The sequence below is a fragment of the Calidris pugnax genome, unplaced genomic scaffold, assembly GCF_001431845.1.
Source record: "Calidris pugnax isolate Ruff unplaced genomic scaffold, ASM143184v1 scaffold18, whole genome shotgun sequence".
Lineage (NCBI taxonomy): Eukaryota > Metazoa > Chordata > Aves > Charadriiformes > Scolopacidae > Calidris > Calidris pugnax.
This window is the reverse complement of record NW_015090812.1, coordinates 6,716,762-6,732,679: the sequence shown is the minus strand read 5'-3', so window position 1 is coordinate 6,732,679 and position 15,918 is coordinate 6,716,762. Positions and strand designations below refer to the sequence as shown.

The following is a 15,918-nucleotide window of genomic DNA, read 5'->3' as shown; positions in this document are numbered from 1 at the left end:
TTCTCCTCTCCCCACGTTTCATTGCCAAGCATTCCCTGCTAATCAATAGAGGTCAAATCTGCATCCCATTGGGATTCAAAGTGAAAACTATTGACATCAACAGGTCAAGAATAGCCAAGAGACGATTTATACAACAGAGAGCAGAAAACATAAGCAGGAAAAGGCCACCGATTTCTCTGCTAGTGCAAATCAAGATAGCTACAGATTTACAACAGCTAAAGATAAGGCAGGGGAAAAAAAAAAACAAAAGAGGAAAAAAAAAAAAGCATCTTTATTTAATGACCTCAGATAAAACCAAAATCTCATCATAGCCCTGTCCCACTGAAAAGCTTTGACCTAGCCAGGCTGATACAACAGGGAGGCTCCTTCTTCTCTGACTGCTATTGCCTGCCAAGACAGTCCGGGACACAAGAGGGGAAGCAAAGGACGAGAAAAACCTGCTTTGTTCTTGATTTCAGCAACCATCAGAAAAACATCCCCTTCTCTTCAATCGACTGCCATTGAGGAAAGAAACGCTTCGTGCCAGAAGAGGGCACTTGAACTACAGGCAAGTGAGAGCTGTGCTGCCTGTGCAGACCCGGGCAGGCAGAGGAGGTGGGGAGGGGGAAACTGCTTCATTAAGCCCAGCCTTACACTGGGAAATAACTACAGGGAGGTGCAAAGAGGCACCGGGCTGCTGGGCCTCCGTTCTCCTCCTAAGAGCTCATCCGCACTGGTTTTGCTGCCTTGGACTTGCTCAATTCCCCTTCCATCAGCAGCCCCTGAGACCCAGTCCCTGCCTGGTTTCTCCAGCAACATGGATTGTGTGCCAGCTGAAATTCTCCCCGTACGTTTTACGGCAGCTCCCACACACAGACCCTCTGGTGCGTAATAACATTTAAACTCACTCCTGCCTTTCCTCCAGCAGAGGCATTAGTCGAGCCTCTTTTCTTTGCAGCTGCCCATTTTCATAAAACTTGCCCAAACTTAATACCTCTGAGAGCTAGTCCTAGTTGGAACCAAAAGAATAGGCTCAGAAGTTTTGTGTAAATACATATGAAATGCACACGTACACCCCTGCTGCCCAGTAAAGGGACCCTGAACACAAAAACTGTCTGCTTTTTCCAACTGTATCAGCTGGTTCAAAACCTGGTTGGTCTCTCTATAAACCTTACTTGCTGAAGCACATCTACTGGTCACATCCCTCCAGGCACAACACAATCAGCCATGCCTCATCTCCTTAGAAAAATCTTGACAACGCAAATTTCAAAGACTACGCAAAAACCTGAATTGCAGGCAAGAAAGGCTGGAAGAGGTGGAGAAAACCAAACTGAATGATATAGCAAGTATGAGAACTTAGGTCTTGCTTTGAGAGCTTTGTTTCTTTTCTGTGGTGTTCCTTGTGATGAATCTCAAGCCGTTTTCTTGTTTGAGATAGGCTAGCACAGAGTAATAGCTAAATGTATCCGAACCAGTCCATAAATCCCACTTCATCTGTCTATACCATCTAATTCTCAGTGGTTGCCTCAGAGTGGTTAGTCCCCTGTTTGCATCTCAAAAGTTTTCAGACACATAAATAAACCAAGCACGGATAAATCGGGTCTGAAGGTCTGTTTCTCAGATGGATCTGGCAGCTGCCTCGGTTTATTGGCAGTTCATTTATCATCTCAAGAAAAATATTGATGCTTCTGGAGATGCAGGCCCTTTCTGTGTCCTGGCTGAAGGAAAGCTGTCCTTCTGGGCAGGCTTTGGAAAGAAAGTCAATGCAACATATTCTACTCAGCAGACGTGAGGGATGCGGTGCAAAGCGGAATCATTAAGTAAGGAAGAAGGGACACTAGAATGATAACCCTGTTTGCCCAGAAATAACCCAGTCTCAAATCTTCACAGTATCAGAGGAAGAATAGGAGATTCTGAGACTGCTAACAGGCACAGTCATGGGCACCTTCTCAAAGGAAGGTATTACAAGCAGCCTGAAACCTGAACCAGCCACTTACCAGACCTTGAAAAAAATCCACAGAAACTCCAAGATGAAAAAGCTTGAAAACAGAAATAATGAGACTGAAAAACTGTAGACTCTCTCTACTTGGGCTGGCAGAACCATTCAGTCCTGGCTTCACCATGTAGGAGCGTTAGCAATCCAGCTACGTCTGCTCTAGAAAATCACCAGGAAGACAACTGGATCCTCTGGGTCATTTCCATCCCCTAGCTTGACTTAACCAGATACATTCCACTTGAACACACTGTTTAAGGACTTACTGAAAGGAAGACAGAGGTTTGTCATGTCTTGATACGGTGGAAAGAGATCTCACTTTGCACATGTCCTCCAACACTTCCCCAGCCAAATGTCTCCAGAAACAAGTCCAATGTAAGCTTCTGCTAGACGTGACACGCTACTCCCTGCAGATCCCTCTTTGCTACGTAAGAGGTCTTGAGCAGTTAACCTGCATACTGGGTTTATTGGGGCACTGACCGATGGAAAGGTGAATGGATTGTCACCTATCGTTTGGTCTTTTGTGGCACCAGATGACAGTTGCTAGTTTAATAAGGATTGCTTAGTTTTAGAAAAAGAAATAAGTGGCCTGACAGAATCATGAATGCAACCTGACTGTGGGAGTGTGTTATCCAGAAGTTGGTTTGCTGAGGAAGAGCGATGCACACCAATCTAACAACAGAAAGCATGGTATTTGGGAAGTTGCAATTTTTGAAAACCATGTATACCTCCAGCAGGGGTTGGTTCCTAGACTCTTTCAGCCAGATGATCAAAACTCCAGCCTATACTGAGCAGAAAGTCAGTTAATTTAACAAGCTTTGAATCCCTCCTAAGTTTTGGGAAAAAGAAGAGCACAGCAGAACACACACAGACTGTTAACTGCAGGAGGAACTGAACACATGATGATTACAGTGTGTACTCTGAAACTGAAAGCCATATCTCTCATTTTGGTGCTTATACCTGCTGCTTGTGTGACCAGGGCAGGATTTACTCTGAGCGCAAGTAGAAATCATAATGTACAGCAAATACAGACTCTGCCATTAGTGTCACTTGAGTTGATTCTCCATTGCTTGGCAACTCATACAGTTGTGTATAGTTAGAAATAAAGTGTGAGATAATAAACCAACTCTAGAAATGAAGAAACAGCTCTGATCTGATAATATTTTTCTGCTTCTGGTATACCTAGGCAGGGAAAAACTAGGTAGGCTAGAAGACTTCAAACGTGAAAAAAAGGCAGTTGATATGTGTGCCATGGGGAAAGCAGATGGGGATCAATGCTGCTTCCAGTGTAACAATTAGGAATCACAAAATAAAGCTTGCAGGTGGTAGGCTTAAAGCAAACAAGATATTATTAAGCTGTGGAAATCCCTAGCAAGGAATGCTGTGGATGCTAAAAATGTATACAGGTTCATGGGGGACAAATCCGTTGAGCGTTACTACAGACACAATCAACATCTCTGGCTCCGGGTTCCCCAAACCACTTATTGCTGGAAGAATATTCGGGGGAGCAATTGTTATACGCTTATTCTATTATTATATTCTTCTCTGGCATCTGCTTTTGTCCTTTGTCAGAGACAAGGCACTGCAGAGGACTGTTTTGATCTGAGCTGATTTGGTTTTTTTTCCGTTAAGAGATGAGACATGGGAAAATTGGACCCACCCTGCTCTTACCAAAACACATACGTTTCTGAACACTAGATCAAAGCTGCAGATAATCTTTCGTTTCTGCCAGAAACATGTTCAGACTTTGTTGACCTGAACCCTGGACAAAGCTTCACCTCTAGATGACAATAAATGCTGCTGGCTTGGGGTGGGCATGTACTGGCCTAGTTTGAATGGATATTGTCTTCACCAGTGAACTGAACCTGCCAGCTTTCTGGCTCGATGGAGAAGATGCAATCTGCTCTTCAGGATGCCACGAGATATCCTTTGTTAAGATTTGCAGAGATGTTAGAGGTAAAAGTTTGTAGAGAAAAGGAAAGTGAAGAGGGGCCTCTAATCACCAGTGACAGGCCCAGGAAGGCAAGGAGATGTGGGATCTGTTTCCTGTGACTTTCATGCCTGCTGTCCTCTAGTTTCTAACAATAGAGATGCAGCTGTCCCTACTAGAGAGATTAATTTTGGTCTCTCTACTCATTCAGCCAGCTATTTTTCATGAAACTTGTAGGAATGTAGCATCTCTGAGACCTTCATCACTGTCAAATTCAGTTGCAATTGGTCAAGTAGCTGAGAAAGACAGACACAGACTTTGTCTGAGACAGACTCATTTCTTTGCAGAGATTCCTAAAAACATCTCCCTTTCAGGATGTTGATATTTGGGACTAAAAAAACAGTAATAAAAAATAACTTCTGGTTCCACCCTAGTATTCTGTTTAATCACCAAAAGGCCCTGCTGAACGTTTACACCATAAAATATAAAAGGATTAGTTTAGGTGAAAGACAGTACAAAGTGAACAAAAAGCAGAGACTGGGTGTGTCTGATTAATGAAACACCACCTGCAAAAAATCAGGTGAGACGACAGAAAGGCACGGGGTAGGAGTAACAACCTAAAACTACAAACAGGATGGTGAGGATACAGATACGAGACAGGCAAGCACACAGCCAGAAGTGGAGAGAAGAGGAAAAAGATGGCAAACATGGAGACAGACACCACTACAGCCTGGCAGAAAAGCAGAGACCCATCACAGAGAAACTGCAATTTTTCTGTTTATTGCTTCTTGAAAAATGCCTCATTCTGAATGGTTTTTTTTTCTCTTCATTCCCATTGACATTTGGGAAAGCTCCAAAGCACAGCACTGGCTAAAGCCCTCTCCCAACCTAAATCTTCAACCCACAGACGTTACTCTTTAGTCATATTAACCACTCCCCTCAGACATTTCCAACAAATTGTTAATATCTTTTAAACCTTGCTCTCCGTTGCCTTTCAGATTAGCCTTGCCCTTTCCCTTGCACTTAAGTTTAGCAAGTGTTACTAATAGGAATTTAACATTTACCAAAGAATTATTTTAACTACGGGTCTAATAGCATTTGTATGGTGTTCTGAGCACCCAAGAGCCTCGCTATCAGTTCCATATGCTTAGTTTTGTCCAAGTTGCTTATAAGTCAAAGGAAAAATACAAGTTTATAGAAAAGCCAGTTCATAAGAGAGGCGTGCAAGACCTTGAAAGCCCATTCCAAGAGGGACAGCAGTGCCTGGAGGGAGCTTTCCCCCCTTGATTATATTAATGACAACTCTGCAATCACTCATGTAATCAACTTCACTTTCCAATCGTTCAGTGAAAGCATCACTTCTGCTTGGTCTAAGTTATTGTTTCCTGTGTGTAAAAGAAAATACTAGTAGAAAAATGTAACAATTTTTATTATTAGTTGAAAATTATGGGGGTTTTGTATCCCCATCAAAACCATTTTGAATTAGAGAGTTCTGTGCTTGCAGGCCACTGATTTAGCTGGCCTGGTAGCAACCATAAGTCATTGATAGCTCAAAATGGAAAGCACTGATGAGGATTTCAAACAGTAAAACCTCACTGACAGTTTGGCACCAGTTAGCATGCAGTGTCTCAACAGAAACCCCAAAGACTGCATTGGATAGAAGATCATTTTTAGAGCTGGGCTTCCTCATCTTGGCTGGCACATAAGGATCAGTCTTCCTGTGTCACTGGATACAGCCCTGCCTAGGCCAAGGAGCACATTCTCCACCAGCACTGAGTTTAAGACAGCTGGTGGGAAGCAGAGACGATATTTGCACATGTGTCTCTGTAAGATGCTTATGCTCCTGCTCTCCACAAGGTCCCTGTTCCTGAATAAGGCTGTAAATATTGACGGCTCTCAAGTCAACCTGTACAAATTCCCTAGTTCAGCCTCACAGCTACTCTGTTCTTCAATGAAGACAAGCTCCCGCACTGAGGTCTAAAACTGACTTGGGAGCATTTCTATGGGTCTGGATATGCACCCTGCTTACACTCTGGTTCCACAACAACCATCTCTTCTCTTCCCTGTACATTAGTTTGCCTGGGAAAGGGACCTGTGCACGCAAGAGGAAGGAAATTAATCTACTCCCTCATGGTGTCCTCTTTTAAAATGCTCAGGACAACACGATTCTGGAGCAAACCATGGTGCTCAGTCTAACTTGTGCCTTAAAATGTGGTAGGACAGGTAGGCTCTCAGTACCTCTGTTGCTGAATTCTCCCCAAGGCTAGATCCTCAGCTTACAAACTCCCTTTCACTTCTACTTAAAAAAGGCCTGTCAGTCTGAGCTGCTCTCCCTCCTTCCCCACGGAAAGCCATGTGAACACTTACCAAACAGGCAGCAGGCAAAGCACCTGGGCACACAAAGAGAAACGAACCAGTTACTCAGGACCACTCTTACTGCAGCAGTTAACTGCAAGACCATTTTCCCCACTCATATGGCTCCTAGCCATAAGGCAACTGGAATCATATGGTTAAATCCCCAGGAAATGCTTTGAAGATGCCTTCCAAGGCTGATATTCTACATTTTAGAGAAAAAAAAAAAAGTAAAAAGAAAAATTCTTTCTTTAAAGAAAAAAAAAAACACCTTTATAATAACATTTTGCACTCTTATAGCATCTTTCATCTGAGGCTATCAAAGTACTTTGGGATACAGTTGCTAAGAAATCCATTACAAAAATTATAGATATTCCTAAGTTGACTGTAGTCACTTGCCTTAATTTCCATTTCTTTACTGATACTCCCAGACGGTGTCTGCATAGATTGATGCAGCCAGTGCTACAGGCAACTAGATAAACAAATCTACATTCAAATATACATTCTCCCTGACAAATGCCCTCTCTTACAATAAAATAAGAATTTTTGTACAGCACTGTCCACTGTATTGAACTCTGTGAGGGCAAGAGGTGTGCATACTGCAACACATATACTGTTTTGCACTTTCATTCCACTGCACTTCATTAAACAGACTTACACTGTTTTTTAATTTTCTTTGAGCGGGTCCCCCTGTATATACCCGATATGAACAAACACACAGATTCCTTCTGGGTATGAGCCAACAGCTGCAGCCCTGAAAAATATCAGCTTCTTATATCATTAACTGAGTTTCCATGGTGCCCTGGGGCAGAGATATTGATGCTTGACAGCATTATCACTATAAAGTAACTTTACAACTCTATAATTTAACTCTATGCTTCCAGTAATATTAAGAGCATTTGAAATTGTCGCTGTAAACCTTGACACTTTCACACAGACTGGGGACTTGCAAGAGGATTTTGTTTTCTTTCCTCAAAGACAGTCCAAAACATGGTACTGAGAAATAACCAAATACTGGAGAGATTATGTACAAGGAGGTCAATCTTAAGAAAATCTGCTGGGTTAGAATTAATGCCACTTTTTGCAACACACAGAAAGGAGCCTGTTTCTAGGAGCTTAGCAGAAGAAGGATGAAGATGTAGACCTCTGGAGGTCTTTTCCTGAGTATGTACCCGATTTACTTTAAAATCATCTTGGCAACAAACTCTAACTCAAATTCAAACATAATCCACACTAGATAACCTCTGCAGAGCTGCCTCAACTTTATCAGCACACCTTTTCATACCTCATTGGTTTTTGCTAGTAATGTTGTCTTTACTGGGTGGGAATGAACCTGCAAGGGCCATAATCTGGCTCATGAGGATCTTCTCTTAAGGATATCACTAACAGAGCTCGGAGGATCAGGACAGGCAGTTGCCAAAAAAAAAAGAAATGTAAAAAAGCCCAAAGTAACCAAATACATTTGCTCTAGAGAACGGCAGGTCCATGAAGCTCTAAAAGTTATGGATGCATTGACTGGAATTGTAATTTGCATACAGATTTCCCCAGGACAGGAATTTACCGAGATCTAAGTACTCCTTAAAAGGAATCTGGATGTAAGCAAATGACAGTTTCCTCCAGGGGATTTAACTTCTCAAGTCCCAGTCAAGCAGCAGGCTGATGTTCTGCTTGAAGTTAAGAATAAGAGTGAACCCACTGGTCCTAACTGTGTCAAAAGCCTGAGATGTGAGCTCCTGTCATGCACCTGAAGAGACTTCCATCAAGCCAAGCTTTCATTCTGTGGCTGTAGCCACATAACACATTTTTTTATGTCCATAAACAGGAGAGAGAGTTCAGCAGTGCAACTATGTCCTGTTTAAAGGATGTAAAGCTTCCAATTCAACACACTCTGTGAAATGGAAAATACCAAGTGATACCTTGCAAGTTAGTTCAGCTATACTGTTTTAAAGTATTGAGATAATTTCTTAGCTGTTTTTAATGTGAAAAATCCTACCTTGGGATAATATTAGTAATATATCTTTCCGTGTTCTTCTGGTTTTTTTTTGTTTTGTTTGTTTGTTTTACAAAAGAAATCTCATTAAATTCATTCTTTATATTGAGGACATTAAATCAAAGAGGTAATGTGCTAAGAAAAGCTGTACAAAGGAGAACTGTTCCACCACACCCTCAGTCTGGTCCTGTTCTGCTCAGAAGTGGTTTCAATGGGTCAAGCCATACACATAGATGTATATTGGAAGAGGGCCTTTTCCCCACCTGGAGGAAGCTTAGAATTAAGATTAAAATACACAAAGAATCCATGGATGCACTGACAATTGTGATGCCCACCCATCTTGATGATTTTTCTTCCCTACAGATACCAGGCTACAATCATACCAGTTCTTGCCTAGTCTCCATCACTTCTAGCTTCCTATCTCATGGCTAGTCTTTGGAAGAGTAAAACCTTTTATGCTTTCTTATGGGCTGCCTGCTGTGCAGCAGGGATCCAGTTCAAACAGCCTAAAAATTGAACCCAATAGATTTTAAAACTGTTGATGTGAGACTCCTTTACTGGCCACTCTCAGGTCAGGCTGTGAGGGCTGCTGTAGTGGAAAGCAATTCCGGGTGTGCTATCAGAGCAGCGCTCAGAGTCCTACAGCTGGGGATTCATCCTTCCTCCCCCTCTTTTATCCTTCGTTCCCTGCCTGGTGTGTATCTAGACAGCTCAGCAGTCGAGCTGCTGGTGGTGAATGTTACAGAGCAGTTTACATGCCTTGTGTCATAAGCCCTGTAAATGCTTAGTACAACACGGTGTTTAATGGAAGCATATCAGCTCATTTTAAAGCTGCTTTACCTGGTGCTGAGCAAACTGTTGCTGCTCTGCCTTTTTAATCAGTTACCACCAAACGTGTGCGTGTGTGAGAAGGGTTTTAAACATTTCTCTGTCCACTTCCAGGCAACTAACCGACAAGCCTACAATCCTCTTATTACGCCTTCCAGACTGAGTCCATTCACTGTTATCTACAGCACACGTTATCGTAGGGTATTCTGCAGAGCCAGGCTTACAGAACATGTCCCTAATGTTTCTCGTACAACAGGTACATATCAGTTAGACACAGACCTACCAGGCACACACATACCTCCGAAGGAATGTATAAGCGGACATTCAGGAAGTTACACCTGATGCAGCGCTTTGTTTGCAGGATGAAAACACAAGAGATACTCCAGCAGTAACCATTACTGATCTAATGCTAATTGAGGCCTGAGACACTCATGCAACCGTGTTCACTCTCTAAGTTAGAAGCCAGAAATTCAACACTTAACCCACCATATGTCCCAACCATATACCCCCTGCGCAGACTGATAGAAGATTCTTCACTCCTGGATTTCATTTAAATAGTGCAGCCTCAGGACAACTTTTTTTTTTTTTTTTTTTTTTTTTTTTTTAATAGAACATATCAGGTGTAATCCTCTAAATTCTGAATCTTTGAGGTATTTCATTTAGAAGAATATTGTCATACAAACTGGAGTCATTTGGAACAGATTTCCACTTTTAACGGTACTCTCCCTTCCTTTTAATTTTCTTACTTTCCTTATTGAAAAAAGTTACTGTCCACACTAACAATGTCAGAATTCAAATAACACTTATCAGACTGAAAGGCTGTCTCCCATTTTTATGCATGTAAGCCATCCATTTGTCTCAATAATTGCAAAGTATGTTTCAGTCACACAAGTCTGAACAAAATGCATAATCTTATCCAATGTAGAAATATATCTATTACAGGCTTACGTAGAGGTTTGTATAGATCGTAGAGTTAGGATGTAAACCCTGAGGAACATGAAGAGATTTAAAAAAAAAAAACCCCACAACCTAATCTACTTATATAGCGGCATGAAAGGGGGTAGTACTATGATCTTGTTTGCCACGAAAGCTGTAAAGGGAAGAAGCTGACAGGTAGAATTACATGCCACCAGTGCAAACTGAAGACTAGTCAGAGTTTGTTCAGTTTTCTCATCTGTCAACAGGAACAACATTAGGCTAAACTAGTATTTTTGTAGAACCTAGAGATCCTACTTTCTTTTGGTCTCTACAGGGAGGCAGTATGGCTAGTTTCTGAATGTGGGGTGTTATTTGCTTTGTAGTTTGTAGTCCCATGAAGGCCATGGGTTCCCTGAATTTGAGGCCGAGTCTCAGTCTGCACCTCTTAATCCAACACTAGAAGCTTTGAACAACTCCAGCCTCCCGGATCCTGTTTCTGTTAAGAACAACCCAAAGAACCCCACAATCCAATAATATAACAGTGGGATGAAAAAAAGTCCTGAGAAATACATCTTTGAAGACAGATTTGCTGAATACTTGCCCTATCAGTTCACAGGTTTGGGGCTCACTGTATTTTTTTCATTTATTTGCTTGGCTTGCTGCCTGCATGTAGCTAGATAGTTAATAGAAACACGCCTGTCCTTGGAGGCCAATATGAACTGACTGGCTGTGTCTTTGGTTCAGGTCCATTAAAAAACTGAGCATTAATTAATCACTGACTTGCAAATAGCTTGGAAGAGCTGTTCAGCCTAAGTTGGAACATTCTGCAGTTGTTTTACTTTTGGTCACAGGCACTTCGGTGATAGGAAACTTCTCCCCTGCCAGGATAGGACGTGCATAAATCCAGCCACTCCTGTGTTAGAGCAGACCAGCCCAGAGACTGCTTCAAGCAGCTCCATTTCTTTCTCTAATGAGGAAACTGCACACACGAGGAAGAGCTGTCATAAAACAGCACTCTTGCTACAATCCCTCCATTGGAAAGGAAATAACATAACCTATCAGGGCAAAGTGCCAGTGGAGTGTACTATGTGGGCAAAGAGCCTTCCCTGCTTGCTGTCTCCCAAGCCAGTAAAAACCAGCTTCTCCTCCTCTTTTCACTCAGCTAGGTGAAACCATAACTGTAGAAATCAAGCTGCTGCTTGAGCTTTCCACACATCAGCACCAAGAAGGATGCCTGTGATCTGGGGCCTGTTTTCTGTGCTCGAGCTGCTGATGGTCACAATGAATAAATGGGGAAGGCTGCGGCTCTGTCTGCAGAAGGCAAGCCAAGCAAATAGATAGAGATGTTAGACCCCACACCTGACACCTCGGTAATGTGAAGCATGAAACAAAAAATCTTTATGGAAATGAAAACTAAGCCAGCATGACCTACAAGTCATTAAGATAAGCATATTCGAGGGAAACATGATCTCATTTGTATAGGAATTCTTCCCACTCCTCACTGCTAAAACTGTTCTTGATAAATAAGGAAGATAAATAAGCAGTTGTCAGTACAATGAGTGCTAAAGAGAGGAGGAAAATGAGAGGTGAAACTAAGGCACATATTCTTAAAATGCCAAAATACCGACATAAGAAAATAAACACCTAAACCTAACAGTCATGACATTTTTTTTTTTCTCCTCAGTAGCCAGATATACTACATATGTCTATATTGCAAGAAGCTATTCCTGGGAAATAGGGCAAAAAATGGGAAATAGGCCTCCTTACTGGGCAAAAAAGAGCTTGTATTCCAAATGCTCAAGTCTGATAAGTCACTTTAATATATTCATCCTCCTCCTTCCCCCAGATTTCACTTTCAGTGAAGCAGCTAAACCAGAAAACCCCAAATGATTTAGAATTACTCTTCCTGCTCCCTGTTTCTTGCTCTTGTTCCCACAAAGTGTGCACATATGCATGGATGGTGAAGAAATACGTGCCTCATGAAAATTTCCCCCTTACTACCCTAAAGCTGTAAGCCTTCCCCAACTTCCAAAATGCAGTGGAGAGGTAAATAGGCAATCACAGCTAATCTTTCTCCTTCTGTAACATTTCTAAACCTGTGGAAATTTCAAAAGCTACCAAGACAGAATGACAAAATGAAATAAAACACCCAAGCTTGAAGTATGGGCACTAGTTATTTGATTGAGCATGGTGACAAAGAGAAAAAGAAAAACATGAAAACAGATCATAAGACCAGTCAGAACGATTCTACAAGTTGTTGATACATTGACATAGCCAGATGGCTATGTTTTTTGAGGAATGAGACATTGTTTCTATTTGAGCACTCAAAAATGCAAACAACTTTGTCGGTTTTGTTTGCAGAACTCACTTTCCGTTTCTTTGTCAACTGGTATTGAAGACCTGGCCCTGAGGCAGCTGCAGAACCTGATGGATCCTTTAGAGCCTTTTGGCTGCACTTCAAAGGCGAAGAAGATATTTTTACTCAGTACCAAAGATGCACTTTCAACTTGCTATTAAAACAATAACACAAACACAGGGATAATGAGAGAAATGAAGAAAGAAATGGAAGGCTGTGGAAGTGAATGGATCACAGGCTCTCCAGGACTAGTTTCTATAATAAGTGTGTGAGACAATCTCCTACAAGAGGGAAATGGCTTATTTGATCTAATAAGTCTTTCTCTTCTTGAATTTCCACAGTATGGAGAATCAATATGAGCGAAATTAAAGCATCAGGAGCAGACTCACATTTCCACTTGTGTGTTCCTACCTCAGCAAACTCTTATTGAGATCGAAGTATTTACCTTAAGTGCCGGGTTCCCGTGTGCTGCAAGAGGAGCGAGGATTTTGAAAGGATACATGCTTCTTCTGTGTAGGGAACAGCAGTCGTAGGTCCATCCAATATGTAGCTGTAAAATGAGACTTCCAGAGTGTAGCAGTAGGATGTATCGTTTAACAGCCCACCAAGGAAACGCCGGCCTGTCCCTGCTTTCACAGCATCTCTGTTGAATGACGTACTGGACTGCAGGAGGAAGAACACAGAGAGTTCATGAGCAGGAGTAAGCGAAGGGTTAGGAAGCAGTCTGTTAAAACAGACATTATTGCCAAATTCATACATTCATATTGCCAAATTTCATTTCTACTATATGAGACGGCATTATTTTTTTAGCATGGCCTGGAAAGACCATTAATGGAAACGCAGTTCTGGCACACAGACTATGAATAATGCCTTGCAGACTTTCACAAAATTAATCTCAGTTCACAAGTAACATCAGCTTTTCTTTGAACCTTCCAGACCCTCCATTCTCAAAAGTTAAGCTGAACTATTATTTGGCTATTGGGTTCCTCTCTCTGCTGCATTCACCTGTATCATAACCATTCTCCTCCACCTCTTACCCTGGACTCTTTTAAGTAAAGTAGATATACAGTGGCATTTACCTTTTAGTGAAACTTTCTCACCTAAGACATTTGACTGGTTCTTAAATTAGGTCACACAAATTTCCACTTCACTAACTTAAATGTTAACTGGGTGTTGCTCTCTGGGTGGAAAAATATACTGCACTATTTTACAGCATTAGCAGCACAGTATAAAAGGCAGTATTTTGTGCTATTACTGAAGATCTGGCTTTAAGAACCCTACAGCTTTATGACTATTCATTTGAGGGGTGGAAGGGAGGACTCCAAGTATTTCCATAAATGAGTTTTAGCTCTCCTTTGAAGGCATGACATCTGGAGACTGAAAGGGAGCTCATCTTCAGGTTGATTGAGGTCTCAGAGCTTGTTCCTTCCAACTAGACAGAAAAATAGATTCTGATTTCATTTTGGTTATCAGACTGTATTCACAAACCTCATAACCATTACACTGAGTCAATCTGGGCTCAGCACAAGCTAGTGACCAGCACGCAAAACCAAAAGAAAAAAGATGAAAAAAGAGTATTTAGATACAACTTGGATCTGTTGCATAAAAGACCTTAATATCTCCTGTTTTAAGACTAAGTTGCCAGTGAAACAAAGGACACTTAACACAGATTACGGTTCAGTCATTGTGCCTATGGTGAATTCTTTGAGCTATGCAGTATTCTCCTATTGAGCCGTAAGGCTAGTAACTTTCCTTGCTAACACAATGCTAGTATTTTTTGAGTCCATCTCTTATCAAAAACAGAGAAAATAAGTTTTATTTCTTATTTAAAAAAATAGATAAAATGGTTCAAAATACTAAATTTCTCAAGACCAAGAAAATTAGACTAATACTGGAATGAGCAACAATTCTTGATGAATAGCGTATACCAGGAGATATAGAGAATGAAAGTACTTGTGGGTTCATTAACATTCTGAATGTTTCGAAGTCTCTTTCATGTTATAAAAGGGAAGAATTTCCAGGTTAATTAAAATAAGATGAAATTGGGTTTCTCATTAGCATTATTTAAAGGACTTTCCAAATGCAACTTGTTGTTTTTGTGGTAACATAATATTTAGCTTTGTGGTAAATTGTACACAGAATGTATTCTGTTATATACATATCGTATAATTTGCTCCAAATTACATGGCAGAAATCTTGAGGATATTCTGAATACCCATGGGACAGGGAGGTAAAGCTCCCATTAAGAATTAATTTCCCCATCAGTCTTTATTTGATACATGGAATAAAATACTTAAGGAGGTCTACAAGAGGCAACGTTCTCTAACTTCCTGCAAAAGAAGTCCTCAAAAGACTACAGAGACCCTTAAACTGAGGGAAGCTTTGCCTTCAGTTGAAATTCAGAAACATAAAGGAAGATGATCATGCTCTGGGTATTGCTTCATAAGTTAAGTAAACATTGATTTCAATGGATAGTGCTTCACATTCAAATTAAAAGTTCCTGTGGTGGAAATTTTTATGCATGAAAACATCAGTTGATGAATGGGCGTATGGAGCCAGCTCAAAGGAAGAAGACAACAAATGTGTCAGAATATGGTATGGTGGGTTTTGAGCAGAAGTACCGTTCACAAGGGACATGAGCTAATTCTATGGCTGTATTTGGCACAGTGAAAATAAGGAATATGTCAGAGAAGTGATTCAGGGCAGATATTAGGGACAGAAGTACTCCAGTGATTAGGAGATTCAGTTATTTATATGAAGTATCTGTGAAGATTATGGAATCTAATCAACTATGTTTAAGAACAATTTGGACAAGTATCTGCTGAGTATAGTTCATGTCTTTGGGATACAGTCTGGACATGAGGTCCTTCTCAGCTCTATTTCCCATGATTTCAGCCAGGCTAGAGGGAGGTTATGAGTTGAATTCCTCATAGATAATTCTTGAGAAAGATCTTACATAATATTTGCATCACAGTTCTTGGCACAGTAAAGGAGGACCACGCCAACAAAATTTGCTGATGACACACTGTGGAATGAATCATCATTATGGAGGAGGCTCTGAATATCATACCAAAAAGAAGCAGTGGGATGACTTCGAGGACCAGAGTGATAGTAGTCAGATGAAACTCAGCTGTACAAGTGCCAGGTCATGTACTCAGGGCCTAATAAAAAACAATTTCTGCTATAAGCTGAAACCTCATCAGCTGGAAATAGATGAAGACAGAGTCTGATGTATTACTTCACTGAAGTGATTCTTGCTTTCTGGCAGAAAATAGCTCAGAAGTTGGATCTGGTTATTGGCAAAGTTATACTTACTGTATTTCAAAAGTGAAGCATAAGTAGTTTAAATAATTTGAAGGTAGGTTTGTAAATGGCCAAAAAAAAAACCAACCCCCACCAAAATTTGGATTTCCAGAGTCTGAATTTTTATAATGTTATTTTGTGAGGTTTAGGGGGGGAGGGGGCGGTGGTTGGTTTGGGTTTTTTTGTTTTGGTTTTTTCCTTTCTCCCTCTCTTTTTTTTTTTTTTTTTTTTTTTAAGCATAAGGGTTCAATTTTCCCTTTTTCAAAATT

General features: G+C 41.0%; 1 protein-coding gene across 1 annotated transcript in view; it reads right to left on the bottom strand.

Annotated features, from left to right (window-relative positions):
* The window catches only part of AGBL4 (ATP/GTP binding protein-like 4), a 961,744-nt gene that overhangs the window by 77,900 nt on the left and 867,926 nt on the right, over positions 1 to 15,918 (bottom strand). Inside the window, exon 11 of the mRNA XM_014939355.1 lies at positions 12,847 to 13,009. Coding sequence (XP_014794841.1) covers positions 12,847 to 13,009 — 163 coding nt within the window. The remainder of the gene's footprint in view (positions 1 to 12,846; positions 13,010 to 15,918) is intronic.